The sequence below is a fragment of the Ixodes scapularis genome, unplaced genomic scaffold (assembly GCF_016920785.2).
Source record: "Ixodes scapularis isolate PalLabHiFi unplaced genomic scaffold, ASM1692078v2 PGA_scaffold11__112_contigs__length_91849675, whole genome shotgun sequence".
NCBI lineage: Eukaryota > Metazoa > Arthropoda > Arachnida > Ixodida > Ixodidae > Ixodes > Ixodes scapularis.
Genome location: NW_024609837.1, coordinates 20,847,417 through 20,868,610, shown reverse-complemented (window position 1 = coordinate 20,868,610; position 21,194 = coordinate 20,847,417). Strand labels below are relative to the sequence as shown.

The 21,194-nt window shown below is 38.3% G+C and overlaps 1 protein-coding gene across 1 annotated transcript; it reads left to right on the top strand.

Annotated features, from left to right (window-relative positions):
• The first annotated feature begins 1,577 nt into the window (after positions 1-1,577).
• Positions 1,578-10,654, top strand: LOC115327566. The gene is made up of 10 exons (XM_029988623.2): positions 1,578-1,654; positions 2,519-2,561; positions 4,327-4,371; positions 4,778-4,807; positions 5,742-5,844; positions 6,081-6,220; positions 6,456-6,494; positions 7,337-7,372; positions 9,140-9,301; positions 10,568-10,654. Exons 1-10 carry the CDS (start codon positions 1,578-1,580, stop codon positions 10,652-10,654), a joined length of 762 nt encoding a protein of 253 aa, XP_029844483.2.
• The last annotated feature ends 10,540 nt before the right edge of the window (positions 10,655-21,194 follow it).

Genomic DNA, 21,194 nt, shown 5'->3' with positions numbered 1-21,194 from the left:
CATTAAAAAAATCGTAGGCATTGACCGACTGAATGCGATACCGACAATTATAGGAACGATTGAGTAGACCCAGTTTTTCGTCAAAAAAATTGAATAAAAAAATCGGCTGGTTATGCCGACATGGGAGTCAGACTGCTGCAGTACTAAAGCGAAATCAGTAATAGAAATATTTATTCATAAGTAATTTAATTATAAATAGTCACAGAAACAATAAATCACGAGTCTGCACATTTGGTAAATTACTTTTTTATTATTATTTTATTCATAAGTGCACAATTCGGTCCCGTTTTTACAACAGTTGCGTTTATGAAAAAGAAAGTTATACTTTTCCATAGTCATTTGTATCTGTCAGCGTATGGCCACATTGTGTCGGGGAAAAACAATACAGAAGCCACCATTCTTTTTTGCGGTAATTGTTGATATGTCAATCATACGGTAAAATTGCGCTTTGTGTTTTTTTTTTGTTAGTCACCTACTGTTAAATATCGTTAGGAGGGAAGGTGGTAAAAAGGATTATATACACTAATTACATGCATAAGATTAAGACGCTTGGGTTCTTAAGGCTTCCGGATTTATACCAACTTATTTTACGTTCCTTTTTAACTACCCGTTTTCTCGAGACTTCGCATGAGTCAATCCCGTCTTCATGATCTTCAGGGAATGGACATATATAGTTCTCAAAAGGATATTCTACACCTACTTTGTCCTACCCCTCATGTGCTCGTATATTTTATATATACAGTGTATTTAAAACAATTGTTTGAAAAAGTGTATTTTTAGTGTATTTGGAGGCTTGCATATAAAAGATCGTGAGCCTGGGAAATTAGTTTATTAATACAATGTCTATCATTTAAAGCGAAATCTAGTAGAAAACACTTTTCCCCTAAGAGAAGTACAGGGTGTCCCGAAAAACATTCGCAATGTTTTTCCACAGCAAACATCAAACTACGCATCGCCAAACGCTAACTCTCCGTCCGAAGTTTGCACTAGAGGTCCAAACGGAATGCCAGTTTCATCGCGAACTGATATTTTATTCAAACGTTTTAAATGATTTTCTGAAAATGTCAATGAGGAAATGGTGCCCGACGGGGCTCTCGAATACATGACGCTCTATAAAGCCGGAAACCGAAAACGGGCAAAAAGGGGGCATCATTTTGCCATTGACTTTCCAAAAAATCACTTATAACTTAAAAAAAACTAATGTCGATTCGTGTGGATATTTTGCCATCTAGTTCTGAATTTTAGCGCTATCTTTTGGCAGATAATGCGCGTTCGGCTATCCATATTTTATTTTTGCAGCGAAAAAAAACCTCTACATTTTTTCTTTTTTTTGGTGGGGAGGGGGGGGGGGCGACAGCTTGTACTGTTTGAACGAAGGATGCGAGCTTCTGAGTAAAGCTGTGCGGCATACTGACGAACAATAACGCATCAGTGAATCCCTGAAAAAGGTGAACTGGCTTTAGGACTTCTTTTTTTAGTTGTCTCACATCCTGCGTTGATGAGAGCCGGCTGCCAATAAAATATATGTGAATCGTATATAAGTCTGTTTACGCAGCGCTGCAGACTATTCAGGCAACATGGTGTCTTCAACAGCGCTCCTGCTTTTTTGCACTGCGTGGATCTCCGCTTCTTTCCTGCCTGTGTCGGCAGGTAAGTCTAAGATATTTCCCGACTTTATAGTAACATGGCAGAAAATCATGGAACCTGACTCTCAATAACAAGTGTTTCAACCACTAAGCTGTTACATCCAAAGGAAAGCGACGCTGAAAATATTGTGTTCTAAATAAATATAAAAATCAGTGGCTCACGTTAAACTAGTACCGTTTATGGGAATTGTTGCACATTACACTTGTGTTTTACTAGAAAATCAATCTGATCCAATTCATTCACGATACCGTTATGGAGTTTGGAGACTGACTCAGTCGTGCATCATCAGTTAGATGTGTCTTGTCAAGATGTAACTAAAGTTGCCCGTTTGAAACACTAATTTTCACTCGAAATCAATTCTTAGAAAAGGAATAAGTCTACACATTGTAGGTATTATTCATAGTTTCATAGACATTAAACTGTTGGCACTGTTGCCTCTGCATTTCCGGAAACGCTAAAATTGCGAGGAGTTTTTGGAAATAATTTTGTTTCGAGAATCGACATTCGGTCATTTCTTTTGAGAGCCTAACAAGGAAGCCCTAAGAACAGAATTAAACAAACGAATGATCAGCAGAAAGTTGAATATCTTACCAGCTTCCGATACATTATCGTTTTTCGCCGGCCAATAATGTGAGCTCATATAGTTTTTCTACGGAAATTCAACCGGAAGAGACTTAGTAGACTGGAGCGGCATGGACTGTTGAAATGCTACAATTATTAAAATTAAAAAATCAATGTACAACTGTGATTTTGGTTTACTCGACGTATATGTTAACTCCTCTTTTTCAAAACAAGATCGAGCCACAGAATTTTACTTCTTTTTTACGAACCGCACGGTAATTGTGATGTAACCCTTTTGCCTTTCAGGGAGGTGCACAAACCTCGGTTTTCCAACGGCGTATGGAATATTTGAAGCAAGTAGTCAAACTTTACTTTGATTTTACTTCTTACAGTTGACAAGAGGATAACTTTAACTCATGAAAAACAAACACACACACACAAAACAAAGAACAAATTTCAGGAAGCGTTATATTGAACTTTTATACGCCTATAGGCCCTAATTGTTTGGAAGTTTTTAAAATCACTGGCGAGACCTTTATATTTTGCACGTTCTACAGAGTTTTAGTGTCACAGCGGCGCGTGCTAGCAGTAAGATTTACACAAATATAGGCCAGAATCACTTTCCGAATTTTGTCTACACAATACGGAATATAAATATTGGGCTTCCGTGCACTGGCTTGAAATAAATCGCAAATTTAATCATTAGATTCATCTTGAAACTTGTACTAATAATGAATAAACCTAGCGTCTCAATTATATTGTTATACTGGGTGATTGTTTTGAACGGAATCGAATATTTGTTTTATTATGAATGTTTGTTAAGTAAATACCGATTTCTCTATCTGCTTACCGGGCTTGGGAGGAACTATAGCCCTTTTTCCGCTTACTCTCGCCCCCGACCGCCAAGTAGGCATATGCGGTATGGGCGACGAAAAAATATTAAAACGTTTCAACCTCCAAATAGTAAAAAAATAGAGGGGAGACAAAACGAGAATGGGTGATGGTTACGCCTATCTCCTAAATGCATTCTATTGGCGTGGCGACGTTAAAGCAATGTTTTCGCCCATACTGGAAGCGACGATATTTCAAGATGGCGGCGCCCTTGTGAAAAAGGTCTATATATGGCGTGATCATCTTAATAAGTGGCCTTCTGAATTACGGGGTTCGACCAAGAAAACAAAACCCGGTGTTTTGGCCGCAATAATAGTCTACATAATAAAAAAAAGTATAATTTTTGTTAGAATGTGACGCTAGCAGTGGCGGTTGGATGAAATAGTTTAAAAACATAATGTTCTCTGGACCAACAGTTAAAAGGAAAATGAGATATCTGTCTATCAGGTGACTTCTACCTAAGGCTAATTTTGTCAAATCAAGACAGTACATTGTGGGTGCCTGTAGTGCTTATTTCACTAAATAAGCTCATCATCAAAAAACAAAACAATATTCTGTTTTTGCTGACAAGTTTGTTTTAGTAAAACAAATGCCGCATGCGGCCACAGTGTCTTTTCTGTTCTGACAAAATTAAGTTTATGTAGACATAGGCTCATAGAAAAATATATTTTCTATATTTTAATCCAGGCAGTGTCATGTTATCAAACTTTTGCATCCTATCCCTTTTAATAGGGCCAAATTTAGCCGAAGTTTCGGCTTTTTTAATACCTAGTTTTTTATGAATGCCAAAAAACCGCATTAACTGTTTTCGTTCGAACTTGATAGAATTCATTAACGAATGATTTAAGTATAAATTTTATGAGTTTTGCTGCAGTGGCACTATTAAAGGTTGATATATTTATAGGCGTAACCAACTTATCAATTTGTAGAAGGGCAACGGGATGTGAGATGTTCCTAAAAAAAGTTTTTGTGTTTGTTGCCTTATCACGATCTGTTTGCCGATCATTTATATAATGTAGGATGATCCTATTATACACGACATGAGCTAGAGTCAACGTAACCAGGACTCTTTATGAAATATTAATTGCTTAAATATACTCAATATATATATATATAAAACTTTACACTGAACTACCGGTTTCAGCAAAACATTAGTCTACTTACGTACCACCTTCTTTTGCACACTTCTATAAAATCGCAACTTAATATTTGTTTTTGTCATTTCAGTGTGCAGGGTCAAATATTAATCTTTGTGCAATCCTCGACTCCACTGTAAGTACTAAAATCAAGTATTAAAGTTCAAAACAACTAAACAATAATCAGATGGAGCCAGTAATATTAGCTACGTAGCATATATAGACATTTCATTTATTATTTATGTAATCGAACTTTAAAGTACAAATTTCGCCTGAATTTAAAATGACATCATCGCGACCTATGTAACGTGTTTCTTTCCCAAGGAGAAAAAAAAGGCTGAACTAATTTACCTGACGCTTTTACTAAATCCTTGCTATCACTGGAACTTTATGCATTGGGTACGTCCACCTTTGGCGAATGGGTTCAGTTTGATATGACTGAAGTGACTTTTATGCGTAATAAAACATTAAAGACAAACTAAATATAATAACAAAAATATTTCTAGCGAGTAGTCCAACCTAACGCGCTGTTTCTTTTACAGAAACTCAGCAACATGAACAAGCTCGTTGATGTAAGTGAACACAGCATCACCAAATGTACTCAACAGATGAGTTTTATTCGAAAGCCTGCACGTTTTTTAGCTATAACATTTTGCCTGTGTGCATATGGTGTGTTGTAGTAGGAAAACGTATGAGAACACGAAGTATGAATTTTGTTTGGGAGTCAAGCAATAATGCAGTAAAACAACAAAGTACCTTTATGTAAAAACAGGAACTATAATGTTTATTAGTCTACTTGCTCCTGTCACTGCCGATGCTGGCCATTCCATTCTTCAACTGTACAAGTATTTATCTTCCTACAATGCATTTTGTATCAAAGTTATTGTGTTAACGGCGCCCATAAACTAGAAATGCTCTACGGGCCGTTGTCAATTGAATGGGAAGACTTGTTTGAACGTGCGGATGGCCGTTTGACCGGCAGAACGCACTGAATATTGTCCGGTTTGTCTGGACCGGTTGACGGTTCTTCCGCATTCATAGAAGTGAGCATTACGACAAGACCTCGTGCATTCACCTCCAAGAGCTTCCCGTACAGGAGATTGTAGCCTGGCTGAGTCGAGTTTTCTTTTTTCACGACTCTTATTCGGTTGTTAAACAGATCGGGGAGGCATAAAACTTGTTAAAACTGATTTTGACACATTTCCGAGCGCTTTCAGTGTAGGACGGAATGTACAAAAGTGTAATGTGTCCTGGAGAGAATGCACGTTTCTACTGGATTCTACGAAAACAACTTTTCACTTCCCGGCCCGCATGGCGTCTTTTGTACATACTGCAGACCGGATGTGCGCCCGAGCGCCACCACCAGGGCGCGACGCAAGAGAGCCGATTGGCCCCTGAAGTGACTGCTATATTTTATTACGCAGCGAAAGGAGACTTGTGCAAGCTACTTGCAACGTAGCTTAATCGCTAAAGTGTACGTATACGTCATGGTTTTTTTTGTTGCAGTGCACCGTTAAGGGATTAGCAAGTCTTGGCTACAATGGGTACCTGTTCAGCAACCTGGAACCTTTGATTGCTGACATATTCACTGACCTCGTAAATGTGACAGGTAAAAGATCTTGTCTTTTTTTTATTTTTACTTCATTAGTGGTAACGTTGATGTTGGATATCCAGGAACGTCATAAATAGACTCTTCTTAAAATAATGCCGAACTGCTCCAGTGATTAATAAAGTATATGAACAAAATTGTTCAAACTCTAGTATCTGCGCCGATCCTAAGCCATGAAATAAAAGAATAAATGTGAATTTTCGCTGATGTGCTTGCTATACCTTTTCTGATTCTAGATGCAGTGAACAGCCTTGAAACACTCGCCCATTACTGCGACAGTCACCAAAGTGAGAGTTTCTGCCAGGTTCCCGCTCTTGCGGACGCAACTTGCTCGACTCCAGTGCAAGTCAACGTGCCACAAGATGCTAAAAAAGACGTAAATAGAATTTCTTTTTGACATCCTGGTTTCCTGGTCTTTGCAATGTAAAATAGTTATTTTTATTATATGCAAGGTTCGGTGGTACGCACTAGAAAAAAAAGTTAAAAGTTGAACATGAAAATTAACTGACATGTTCTGTCGCAAAGTACAAAGGGTTTCAGAATTATTAAAATAGGATTCTATAATGGTCAAAAAATAAATATCTGATGATATTTTTCTCAACGTTTTACAGTGCAGCCTGAACTCCTGCCAAGGGAAGGATGCCACCAGCGTACGTCGTTTGATACATATATGTTTCATAATTACTTCTTGTGATTTCGAAAATGCATTCAGAACGCTGAAGGTTTCTAAGCGTTTTTATAAATAATTGAAACTTGTGGGTTTCGCTAGTTTAGCGAAACCCACAAATTTCAATTAAGGAGTTGAGGACAAAGGATTTGTAAAAGAGGCAAAGCTTTAACATTGCCATATTTGTTAAAGCAGCAATAACAAGATAGAAAAAAAATGTATATATATATATATATATATATATATATTATTTTGGGAAGAGGACTTGCCATTTCTCGACTGAAAATTACTTCTCGAAACTGTCTGTAAATTAGGCTTATAAAAGCAAATGGCAAAGATAAAGTGCACCTCACGCCATGACACTAGTTGAAATAGTTATTTATTCGTCAATACGGAGCACAAGTTTGTCTGCTTCTTTTGAAGGGATTGTAACGACATCAGAACACCAAGCTAAGATTAACTCTGATTGCAGGATAGTGGGTAGACGTCAATACAGCTTGTTTTGAGGTCTACCCACTATCCTCCAATCAGAATCAATCAGAGCTCGACGTTCTGACGTCTCTCCAACCCCTGAAGTAGAAGCAGACAAACTTGCGCCCCGGATTAATTCAACAGGTGTAACACAATAAAGGCACTAACCCAGTAAAATAAAACTTATCGAAAAGATAACGTTGATATTCCGGTTAGCCTAATGACTTGAATTATTATATTTTGTAGGAACTTTTGGAAGGACCGTTCTCCTAAATCATTTAAAATTATACTTAACGAGCATATTTGGAGAATAAATTTACTCCAGTTTTTCCCGTGTTCAAAATTTCTCTCCAGGTGAACTTCGGAAGCGAACCGACTTCAGTTATTAAGGTAAGAAGCCAGCCTAAGGAAGTTGGCTTTAGTTGTCTAGAACAGTAAACAAATCAAACATAAACAATATCAAATCAATTACAAAAAGACTCGCATCACAATTAAAAGTATATGCCAACACTGAAGATGCTAATAATTTTAAATAGTGTGTATGGGAAAATTGAATGGTGTGTAATAGCTTTTATTAATCCTTGTGTAGCTTGAAAATAATACTTGTTCAGATCCGCAGCTAATCTTGATGCACATCACATTGTAGCCCTTTTGATTGGCACAAGCGTTGTAACTTGAATGCCATGTTAGGCATTCCGGAGCTGGTTTTTTGCGGAACACTGTTGATTTCTAGACTGTGTTTTGTTTCGAGGTGAAACTCTTCTTAGAAACAAGCTAACCGCTACAATTACTTGTGTTGTGAAATTATACGGTGGTCTCCTAGGGCTACTTTCCTTTAAAGGCCTAATATTGTATGCACCAAAGCAAGCATATCACACTTGTTCTTTATCATTTAAGGTTTAAAAGATTCGCTCTGTTTCATTCAAAACCGTTTGTTGGACGTGCCATATAGAGCCTAGCTTAAAAGAAAGAGGCATGCTGAGCTTTATAAAGATAACCTTAGGCCTACGAAACTTTATACGAATCTTCTACGCTTTGCAATAACCAAACTAAAAAAAATACGTCGTCATTTTTTTAAGTGCGACAAAATCATTTATATAAACTGGCAGACAGGGACATCTGTAACGATATAAACCTAAAATATATAAAAATGTGTGCGTTATGTTATCACCGTCATGGAACTGTCGTGGTATAAGAAGTTCCCTTAAATTCGCTTGGTCTGGGTGTTTCCAGATTATGACCTTAAACTTTTGTTCGTTTTTGTTTCAGCTGAGAACGCGAAGAGATGATATTCAAAAACTACAGCTACAGTTGAACAAAAAATCATAACCTAAGTTCTGCTTTTACCCAAGTGTGTGTTCTACGCTAACAATGAGCACCTACTAAAAACACGACCAAGCACCGCGAAAGGCCTCCTCACTGAGATAGTCAAAAAAGGGCGTGTCGCGGTGTTTGGCTGCATTTGTTATGAGAAAAAATAACCATGCATGATTGTAATATAAGGATTTCAACCAAACTTAGGGCAGATAGGTTCAGTCTCAGCCAAAAAAAGGGATCTCGAAATCCATCGTAGTGCCCTTTTAAAAGTGATTTCTACGAAAGTAATACTTAAAACTTGATAGCAATGTGGACTCCCGCAATAACAGCGCTGATTTTTTGAATATTATATGTTTCAATACGTTGAAACACAAAAAGAAATCAAATTAAAATTCGGAGGGCTGTGTTTCGGCTCGCGTTTGCGCACCCCTGTCTTTTTATTTTTGTCGTGTTTTTATTGTTTGTACATGTTGTATTTGTTCCCCCGCCTATTAATCAGCGAAATTCGTCAATTTGCAGCTTCGAATGGTGATAGCAATCGCTGGTGAAAACACACGCAGTATCTAAAATTTTAAAGTTTTTGTTTTGTTTTTTGTCAGGAACGTGCGTTTCAGTTATTCGCCCCCATTGAACTTGTGAAGGAATATACATACGCAGGATAATTATGTCTTGCTTTGTGCCTTCCTTCACTCTGCATTGCATAACACAATTGTCAAAAATATTTGCGGATGCTTGGAAATAAAAAAATATAGAAACTACCCCATAAAGCGCATTACGTTTTTATTCATATTAGGCATTATGTATGTTTAATATTCATTTTTGTTGGCCCTGTCGCTCCAGTGTTTGGTGTCAAACATCGACGCACTGGACGAAGGAGATGTGTACAGGGGAGCAGCCTGCTTCATAGTCACAGAACTGACAAAACTACAGGGGAACAACACCCAGTTCGGTGCTGAGCTAGATTCCCTGCTGGGTGTCCTAAACTTCTATGGTGATTGCAAGGTATGTCTGCACAACGTTTTAGTAGTATAGTTTTTGTAGACTGCTACATGAAACCAGTATAGGACGCCATTCTCTATGCAAGCGTGATTGACAACAATAATACGGCGCAGAAACTGGCACTGGCAAAATATATTAACTGGATTTGGATCAACAAATTCATGGCTATTAGTAATACGTCATAAATATTTTCACGTGCAATCGTCATCTGAACCTTTTAGATTAAAGCGTCAATCAGAGGTCTATACAGGTTCTTAGAGATAAAGACATTAGCTTCCGTTACTGAAATACAAAATGTCCCTGACAAATCTTACATGTTTTTTTCTCCACAAAAATAAAATAAGGATCGTCGTACGCCCATTCTCCATTGAAACGTAAACCAAACGGTACAAAGCAGATGCCAAAGATTCGAAACTAACCGTTATTTTATAAAAACGTTAAAATTATTTTATAAAAAAAATTATTGGTAAAATGGCGGCCGAAAAAACGTTTCATTAATTGGAGCTGCAAAACAGTCGAAAACCAACTACGATTTCCCATTTCCATTTAAAAAATGATATGCTTATACATTTTACGAGAAATCACGTATTGTTATAAAACTTTGGCATCCGGTTAGAACCGCTAGCGATATATATGAGCTGAGATTGAGCATTCTACGATGCGTAGTTTTTTCTTGGTGAAAATAACACTCTAAATTTTTCTTTAGCGTAATGCTGTATAACCAATGGCCTTCTTAAACTGCATTATTATAAGTGTCAATGCAGTCAATCAATAACGCCAGGAACTATAAGATAGGTTTGTCATGTTAACTTGCAATTCTTTCACCTGTAATTAAACATGACATTCAAAATTGACACTTGTATTTTCTTTACAGAGCACTTAATAGCACTGTCCGCTTCCTATACACTCCAAACCTGACTTCAACTTCCAGTGTGATGTTTCTTGGTTGCTACAAGTCGAGGAGGTCGACGAGTAACTCAAAATGTAAAACGCCGAGTTTTTTTTATAAAGATGTGAACTTATCTTTGAAGGTTAAAATAAAAGTTATAAAACGTGAAGACGGCTACATGGTGGTTTATGTAACGGGATGTTCGCTTCCTTAAATTTGTCTCCGACATCAATCTAGACCAACACTTCGGTCAACGTAGTCTGAAACTTTTAAACTGTTTTTTTTTCAAACCAGTTTAAACCTTCATTTTCATTTGAAAAAACGGAGGTTCAATGAAGCCAGAACACAAAATAAGCAAAAATATAACGATTGCTCTCCAGTCAGCCATCTTTGACATTGACCTCATCAAGACTTTGCAACTGAAGTTGATCACCAGCAAAAAGGAGTCCCGCATGGTCAACGAATGAGAAATGTAAAATGAACTGGATAAATCTGCTCCTACAAGCATTGAGCTCATATTGTAACCAAAGGTCTATTTTAGCAGTCAACACTATTGTGACATGTCAAAGCATAGCTTCGTCTCTGTGGAATGTGAAAACAGCATTCTCTATTTTCAAGTATGAGTGCCGACGCAGATGACTGAAAGTTATGTTTGGTGTCGTTGAGAAGGTGCTTCATATCTCCGTTTAAAAATGCAATGAATGCAGTGGTCGATGAAACGGCAAATAATGTTTGTAATCCCACTACATTTAATATTTCTGTACCTTGATCAGAACGCCAGAACCAACAGAAGAAAAAAAAACTGACATTGAGGAAACTTGATGCAAATGCATTGCCCAGCTGTATTGCTTGCTTTACACAACACGTTGCGGCACCTCTCGAAAAGAGCACTCAACACGACTCACTTGTATACATCGGTGCCCATTGTCAAAACTCTAAATAACGTAGTTCATCTTTTCACAGAATGGAGTTTTACCTTAAAGTTTTTGACGGTAATCTGTGTCAGAAAACGAAAACCCCTGATAATAAGTTAAGCTTGCTGAATGAAGGCATTGATTCTGCTAGCTCGATTTACAGCCCACCTTTCTATTGACACCAGCCCATGCGGAGAGCGAGTCGTCTGCCTCTTGCGCAGACATTACGATGACGTCAGAATGGTGCCGAGATCTCATTGGCTTTGATTGGAAGGATATAGGGGGTAGACCAGAATGCTAGACACCTCGAGGTCTACCCACTATTTCTTTGTTTGTTCAATCAGCCTATAAGAGCCCCGCGTTCTGACATCACCACAACCCCCTGTGCAAGAAGCAGACGAGCTTCCGCTCCGCATAGGATTACAGATACTCAAGAGTGCTTTCCGTAATATCATTTACGGAAAGCCCACTCTGTTTGCCCTTTCACGGACAACTTTTAAACACCCTTACGGATACTAGAACAATTTCCGTAATAGGTTTTACGGAATGCATAATTCAGTTCGTTATTTTACGGACAGCTCTTGAATATCCTTACGGATAGTAGAGCACTTTCCGTAATCTGTTTTGCGGAACGTCCTTTTATTTGCGGACTGTGTACGTATTTAAAAGAATCTTTCCGTTATTAGGATTACGGATGACCTTTACGCTAGCATAGGTGCCAGAGAATCTCTCCGTAAAAGAGGGCAAATGTTTTACAGTGTAATTACGCAGTTTCACGCTACTAAATTTTTTAAGTATAAAATCCAGTTGCTTCTTTGTGTCTTTTGTTTCTTTATTTAAGATCTAATTTCTAGATGTTCGTATCCAATTATTTAACAAAAACTTTCAATAAAATTTAATAATGATATTTTATCTCTAACAAAACAATGGGTCGGGAATCAAAAAAAATATTTTCTTGTCATGGCGTATCAAAGAAGTAAAAGAATGCGATAGGCATTTCTCTAGCGTCATTGAGTATAATATGTTTGTACTTCACAACCGTTATGGCGGTGAACCAGCCAGTTTTTTGATAATACGCATATACTATTCACTGTAGGGTTTTCTTAATGATGCACGAGATATGTGCAATCCTCCCGAGCCGCCATCAAAGGCCGAACTGCAACATCAAGTTTTGACGCGTTAAGAAAATAGCCATTTTAGTTTAGAATTTTGTACGGCCGCACTAATTATTAATTTTCAAGCTTACTTGGGACTGGATAGAAAAAGGTTGCTCGTGCCACGAGACAACGTGATGCCCCACCTCGCGACCTCTGGTTGATCTAATCCTTCTCCCGAACTTGTTAGGCTCAAACGGGTAATTGGCAGGGAATTAGTATTAGCTCTTGAAAGTATGAATTAAGAGGGTTCTGGGTGTTTTGTGTTTCATGCCACAATGAGGTGCCGCAAAGGTGGTGCTGGAGACGTGGCTATCAACCAGCCTTAAAGGACACGACGGAAGTTAAAATGGCTTTAAAAATAGGGTTTAAATTTAAACAGTGCCGTGAGAGCCTTGTCATTAGTTGGCGCTCAGAGCCTACGCCACCTTGCAAGGACAAATACTGGGAGGATGATTAAGCTTCGCCTTTAAGAGTGGATCGCGAGAGCTGAACCTATAAACTCCTGCTTGTTCCGAAACCGTGCAAGCGTTTCTGCGTGATCAAGTCAATGGATGTGTTGGCTCGAGACCGAAGGGTCGTAGTTTCGAATCCTGCCTAAAACTCTAAATATTTTTTTTAACCCAAATTAAACACTTTATGAAGTGAAATAATTAGAGACAAGCGGTGACCTTTAATTTGCATTACATGTCTTGTTTTAATGACTGTCATTCCACGCGTGAAGTCGAAATTCACGTGAGCGTTGTGGGTTTCATCTAATTCCCGCGCGAGGTCATCCGGCTGTGACGTCGTGACCCTATCGACCAATCAGGATCTTTCTATCACGACGTAACCGACCCCTGCTTTTCTGCGACAAGAGCTTCTTGAAGTCATCGCGTTAATAACGAAGGACAGCCTCTGTAGAAAAAAAAAAAGTTATTTGCAGACTACCGAAGACGAGAGATGCTGAGGGCCCTTGCAGCTTTTCTGTGCAATTCACTCACCCCTAAAAAGAAACCGCGCAGGTTTCTAAACGTTTCAACGCTTTTTAGGGCTTTGGTTGAGGTATTTATTTTTTATCACTATCGCCCCATTTAACCAGAACATTGTTTTTGTAAAGTACCTGCGTTGCAAACGTTTTGGCAGGCAAAAAGAACAGATTGAGTTTGGGATTTTTATAAAATAATTTTATATACTTAGAAGTATACTGGTTTATACTGTTTTTGCCTTAAAATGTCTGAATTTAATAGAACATATTATGTTTTTTTCGCGTTTTTTTTTGTTTTTACAAGAATATAACCTTAAAATAAAAAAAATTGGACGAGTTATTTTTATTATTATTATTATTATTATTATTATTATGGTGGTTCTTTGGGGGAGACCATTAAACTACATTGCACGCGATTTTTAAAGATTGTCAACGTTGGTTTTGGTCGAACGTTCTCGCGCAACTTTCTGAATGCATAATTTAATCTGGAGGCGAAGGATTGCCAAAAAAAATGCGCACAATACGATTGGTATTGCGTGTTCTATTGTGTGTCGTGCGCTTTTTATTATTCTTGCCGTCGTCTCCGTTTTAAAAGATATGTGGCTTAAACCAGTTTGCTCGCTTGCTAACTTTGTCTTCCTTCGGAAGGCAACTAGATTCGGGCGAAGGATCAATTTTGCGAGCAGCCATGAGCGACAAATTACGATTGCAATGCCGAGCAGAACCACACATCCCGAAGAAAACGAAAGTCCACGATCAGAACGCAGCAGAGCAAACATTTTTTCCCCAAGGCGAAACCCGGTGCTTTCCGGCCAATCTGTGCTATTGAATAAAATCTCAAACTCCAAACATTTCAACCCCATATAATGGAAAAACTTTTCTTGGGGCACCATTTTTCTTCAGGCAGAATACTGTAGGCTTGCCTTTTTCTCCAGGACCTAAGCGATCGTACCCGCAGAGCAGGAAGCCAAAAAAGTGGGTGTGTTGGAGACTGTAATCGCCAAACTACGCAGGTCCAGTTGAGCAAAAAAAAAAAAAAAATTACGCGCGTAAATATGAGCTACACCTACCGGACGCATCAGGAGATATAAAATAAAATTTAGAGAGTACATGCATGTGGCAACACACGAATGGGCATATAGTATACGCACCTGTGACGAACTGATATTTAAACGGGTACTCCGGCGACTTTTTTATAATACCAGATTTACCTGAAATTGTGCTAAACACACCAATAAACTCCGTTGTAGTTGTAACCCAAATATTGGGCCAAATTATTTTTTTTCGCGAAGGTATTGAATTTACAATTTTAATCCAAAGCGTGTTTTTCAAAGTGAAAGTTTGTACTGACAACAATAAAAAAGTGACGTTAGAGCAAGGCTACCGTTCACTCCTTGGACTAGAGACTTAGTGTTCGGGTGAATACAAGCAGTTTCATGGCGTCAAATGAATGCTATGGAAACTGGCTCCAACACCGGTGCAGTAGCCCAAATCAAATGCTCGGCGTAGTTAAATTTTAGACTTCCCGAATGACATGTAAGCCTGCCTTCCTTTGACGTCACGTCGCTGAATTTCGCGTTAATCAATAGCATACCGCAGAGTATAAAGGCCGGTGTTTCCGAAAATATAGTCATTTCGGGTAGCTCAAAAAGTCACCGAAGCACTCCTTCATCGCAAAACTCCCAGCAGTTTTTTGAAACCAAACTAAAATTTAAGCATCTCAAGAGAAATGTAATAAGATGCGTTTTTTTCATAGAATAAACTTAATATCCTACTAGAAGATTGCAAGGTAAGATACCATGTACTTTTGTAGAAAGTACGGCAGTTCACCAAAAATCTTTTGAATCTTTTTCCCAGCTTGTCAATGCTATACTGTATTAGTTCAAATTAAGGTGGAATAAAATGTGTCAGTTTCTTCAAACAAGGTATACCATTAAAAACCAGTGGTCCTTAAATTTGTGCTAAAATTCCCTGTAATTATTATATAGTGGCTTTTTAAACGGCGTTGCGCAATTTACGCATATAATACCAGAGCCTTTCGGTTTACGCAGGTGTTCTGTCAAAAATATTATAAAATTCAATTGAAATGAATTCAGTTGGCCTTTTCGACACCTGCAGCGTATAATGCAGTGGCTGATACTTGAACAGTTCGAAAGTTGATATTTGCCCAACAGGCACTGTCAGGGTTTGTACTAAAATTATATTAAATACAAAGGCACATGCGGCTGCTCATTTAAGTTGTAAATGTTTCAAGAAGCTAAGAATTCAGATTTTACCCCTTTATATTATCATAATACGAATTGCATTACACATTTTGTCATGGGTTGCATCAAAAGCATCTGCTTGTCGGTCAATACTTACAGTAACAACCGGATTCTCACTCAAATTACAATGAGTTCACTCTCACGAGACTCAGGACTCACAAAAGCTGTAGCGTCCCTTAATCAATAAAGGTTAATACTACTACTACTACTACTACTCGCCTCCACCAAGGACATGGCCATGAATGCCATCAAAATAAAACCGAACATAGTCCAACATGTGTGCCCTAAGATTACCTAAAGTGAGTAGTGAAACAAAATACCAAAATGCGCTGAAAGTTAACAGTGAAACTAAACATAAACGAGCAAGTCGCCCAGGGTCAATTTGAACACTAATTTAAAAGTAACACCCAAGTCCATTTGCCTGATGACCTCACGCAATGAATCAATCACTGCTCTGAAAGTGAAGCGATTTTTGTCGAATGCCGTTAATAACTGGCCGCTGTATTATCAAGGGTCTCACAAATATTTTGCTTAACTTGAGCAATTGAGGATAATGTTTGATTTCACCCAATTTTTTCCCCTTGTTGCTAATCGATGCCCGAAGAAGTCACTCTATGGCACATGCATTAGTATAGAATACTGCACTGCTTGTAGCGGGTTCTATCCCACACTCCGGCGGCAAGGAGGTATCCGGGAAAAGTATAAAGTGTTTGTTTTCGAGCCTTTTAGGAAATAACTGGGTCTGTCGCAATCACATATTCGATTCTATTAGATGCTTATTGCATTTACTTATGACTTCACTGACAGAAAAGCACACGTCAAATTCCAGGCTCTTCCTGGCATGAAACCATTAACAAACTATATTGATATGACTTACGTGTGCTTGAGAAACAATACAATCACTTGTTAGAGTGGAGGAGGCACTTTTAAAGCTGTGACCAGCTTGTCTTCGGTTTTTGGCAAGTTGGCGGGGCGCTTGCTTCAATTAAAAAATGCCATTTTTTAATATGTGTTTATACATATTCCTTGTAGAAGAGAAGACCAGAAGTGTATATAAAACAGCCGGAGCGGAGGGGGCCCTTTAGGTGGGCCACTACGTTGCGATCGCCGCTCGTTCGCTTTACCCTGCCCCACTGGTTGGAATTTGTCGCTCCTATTCAAGCCAGTTTCATACAAAATGCTGGTATGCAGGCTACAGATGAGGAGGTATATGCCGTTTACGTTTCTTCTGCCGAACTCGAGTGTGCTTGGCTAAACAAAATTCAGTGCCGTGATGTTATAGTAGAAGCCTTCATTTTCTGATTAAGGAAAGTACAGGCCAACGACAACAAAATAATCGTCACTATTCTGTTGGAAGTGTGAAAAAAAAAAAAAAAAAACTTTAATGGCGCAATAGAAATCGGTTGAGTGGTAGCAACGAAAATAAGTACAACAAACAAAGCGACGAGTTTAAAAAAGAGCTTCTTACCTAAAGGAGAAATAATAAATTTAGGAGAGTTAAAACAAACAGGCTATTTAAATTAGATTTGAACAGTTTTTAAGTAGAGCGAGGTGAAAGGGAGACATAAACCGTCTTCCCCATGCATTTACCAATATCGGCCGACATTCCATGAGGGATCATTGTCACAGTGAGTTGAATAATGCACTAAATGTCTAATTAACTTTTTAGTTACCGCTCTTGTGAGTTCTGTTTGGATAGAAGAACTTACGGAAATTACTATCAGATGCCACACCGATTCAAAGAATTGGCGAAAAACGTAATGACATCTTAGATAACAATCTATAAATTTTCGTAATTTCTCGCTCGATTTAAAAAAAAATGTGCGTAAAAAAAGCTCACCAAGCCCTGCTCCCAATGAAGCTCGGAAGAGTGAAGTAGCCGTTTAGGTTACGCCCTCACTTCTTTCATCGGCGGAACATCCAAGGACACGCTGGCTGCATAGTGAGGACAGAATTAAAATGATAACGTCTCTTTTCCACTAGTCATTGTGGCCACCCTTGTGACAAGCTACTGACCGCAAGTTTTAAATCAGGCGAAAAAAGAAAACTCAAAAGTTGATTGTATAATGTTCATAAAAAATTACTGTCAACAAAATATTTAAATAAGTCTGGGGCCTGATAGTAGTTGCCGTCAATTCTACAAGTCTAAAATTATCTTTAAATTCAATAATTAAAAAGATAAGATATTACAGTTAACTACACCACGTTTCATACTTTAAATACGACGCTGTCAAATGTGCTGGCGCGAGCACAAGGATTGATATCGTTGAGAATTTGCACGCGTTTTCAACCAAATAAAACCATATATGAAGAGAGACGCTCGCGCCAGTTGATTTGAAACGGAGTAGACTTTACATAACGATTATCCCCTCATATAATGTCCATCGATACTGATAAATACACAGGCAAGACAGAGCATGTCTTCCTCATGTATTTACATGGGGAAGAAAACTCAAATAGAAGATATTGTATACCTCTCACCATCTATTAAATATATATATATATATATATATATATATATATATCCTGACGAAGGCCGGACTCCGGCCGAAACGTCGAAGATTAACTCGTCCGTTGTTGCTGTTTTTCACTAAGGGTTTTTTTCTTCTCAGTTATATATATATATATATATATATATATATATATATATATATATATATATATATATATATATATCAATTAAAATCAAACACTCGGAATGCTAGGAAGAGCCGTTTTTCACGAGATCGTGTTAATAATATACATTTTAATATTATTCACAATGTGCTAAAAAGTGAGAAATACCATTTTTTGCAAGTCGAGAAAAACACTCTACTTCAGAGTCAGATTTCAGCAGTCATTGTCTAGACCATGACGTACGCAAGCCACAGAAAAACCAAGAATATAAAGAGATGCAAACATAAAAACAAACACAAGCAATTCTTCGGAAGCACTTAGATAATGCTATTATGTTGTCCAAATACATGTACATAAAGACTCGCACTTAGATATCGATATACCAAAGTCTGCTTCTTTGAATTGTGCTGGCGCATTTTAGGAAGTACCCATACCTCGATGTGTAGAAAAAACAAAACAAACATGGTGTCGCAGACGCAAAAGAAGTAGAGGAGTGCTTTAATGATGCGCCTTTTAGAATATCTCAACTGCGCGTTTTTGACTAAAGAGACACATACAGAAACCCCAGCTGGCCCGTTCTGTTTGTTGATGCATTATTCATATGAAAAAAAAAATGAAAAAAACACGAGCGTAAACAGACAAGTCTGCGCAGAACGTAGACATTTGACAAACGACTATGACTTGACCCAGAACGCCTTCCACCGAAACACGCGAAGAAAGCGAATCAAGGTTGAAAAAAAATAACGTTTTCACTTATTCTAAAGTGACGGTTTAATGAGATCGTTAGGTTGATTTATTTTTATAAATCTGACGACTCCCTCCTCCGTTTACAGTTTGTCCTGGAGATTGTACAGACGACAACATTTGAAGATAATGCCTATGTACAAACGACCGAATCAATAATATAGCAGAAGTGAAAATTGAACACTCGAGTGCGTTCGGGTAGAAATATATTGAACGGCCGTATAGAAAAATCAAATGACATGTCGTGATTAAATACATATATAAAAAATTATTGTTTGGATAAAAGAAACGACAACTAAGTTCAGATATTGCTCCTTCTTGAACAGCGTAGATGTAGGAAATGACCAAAATATACGTATTTTGAATGTACACAAATATGCCTTTCTGAATTGGTCTATTATTACGACAACTTCCACTTTCCTCGAAGGGAAGTGGAGGAGCTTGGTTTGGGTACTACCTTAGAGAACGTTCATGCTTGTTGCGAGGGTAAGGTCGAAGTGGAAATGCAATTGCTTCCAGAAGCCCACATAGCTGCTAGAAGAACATTCCGAAGCAAGGCAAAAGACGGCTGAATAATGGATTGCGCAGCAGTCGAAACAAGCTGTCTAAAAACAACGATAGCTCTTCATAAATGACTTTTTTGAGCAATATATGAAGCTATATAGAGAGCTGAAGCAGAAACGAGAAATAACACAAAAATCGAGCGAGCGGATGAAAATAGAATCGAGTAATTTGCTTTCAAAAATGTAAAAAAAAGAAAAAGTTATAAAATAACGCGATTTCGATAATATGGTTTACAGAAATATATTGAGTTTTGGGGTTGCACCCCGGAACTCTGTAGAACGTACGCGTGAGGAATTGGTATTGGCGCTCCGAGCAGAGCCGGGTCTTTTCGGGACTGCCTCCCACCCACATTTTGGGGCAAGTACTCCGGTGCCTGCCACTCAGACGTAAGCCCCTATTTACGTCTGCAGGTGCTACGTTTCCTATGGGTTCGTGACCCCATCCAGAGCCCTCCCTCCCCCCTCCCCCACACACACACGCCCCACTCCCCTCCCCCTCTCCCACCCCACCCTTCGCAAAACAAGTAAAAGAGGCACGAGCTTTATGTTTTCCGTTAGGGGGGCAGGGGTTGTACTATGTTGTCCTTGTACTTGAATACCCTCGCAATGCGATCGGTGTTCATCGGTCCATCAGGGGCCTATGCGATCCCAACTGTCCAGTTTTTTTTAACCATCGATGTAAAATAGTACGAGACAGTCAGACACCCACATGCGCCTGACGGGGAGGTATGTATTCTTTGTATTAAACATATTTTCTAATCAGTCCTGTTTCCCTGAAACTTTAACAATGTTTTAAGGTTTTAATGTTTTTTTTTCTAAATAATAATGACCCATGAATGTGTTCACTTGCGTGTTTCGTTATTAATTTTTTATGTCGCATGATTTCACGAGGAAATGGAGAGTTCAATATTTTTTCTCCGCATAGTTATACAAAGTGGAAAATGTATGTATTCCAGATATTGGAAAGAAAAAGGCATTAATTTTGTCAAATTTAGAATGCTGGCGTAATGTTATTACTTGACTACAAATATGAAAAGAAAGTTTGAGTGCACATTTGAGAATACAATACATAACTCACACAAACACATCACTGCCCGGCCAGTGTGTATAAAAGTTTAGTTTACCACGCTTGTTTTATAATATTTAAGTGAGCGTCAAGATACGAAATAAATTTATGACGAAAATTTATGTCTTTTTACACGGTGTGATGGAACAGCGTGGTAACAACGCCCGAATATCTGTTCACTCACTGCCCTGTTTTAAAATGCATTGGCGTTGTCGGGTCTTGAAAATAACATTTAATAAACAGAAACGAACACAGAAATAGCGTCGAGTGTCCCCAAAACTAACAGCCGAGCTGCAAGCTCCAGGGAGCGAAACAATGCGTTCCGGCCGACACTTTCTATCTTCCGGGAGTGACGTGTTCTTGATTAATATGGACAGAGGCCGCTGCAAAGAAGCCGCTGAACAAGCGCGTGGCAACAAACGCCAGCTGTTATTATTTGAATAGCACCCATAATGAGCCTCTAACTAAAGGGGTTTTACTCAGGATGGAACGATAGGTATTTTTTTGCGTAAAATTACTTTATAATCCTTAATTTATTTTGTGGAGGTTCCACAAGATACTTTAGAGTTTTTAAATCGCTCGTGCATAAGTTTATACTGCGTAGATGAGGACAAAAACAAACTTTATGTTGCTACAATGACGGTTACTTGAGCTGTGACTTTTTTTCCAAGATCGTCATGGCAGAATACATTTTTTTTTCAGACCTCCTGTTCATCAAT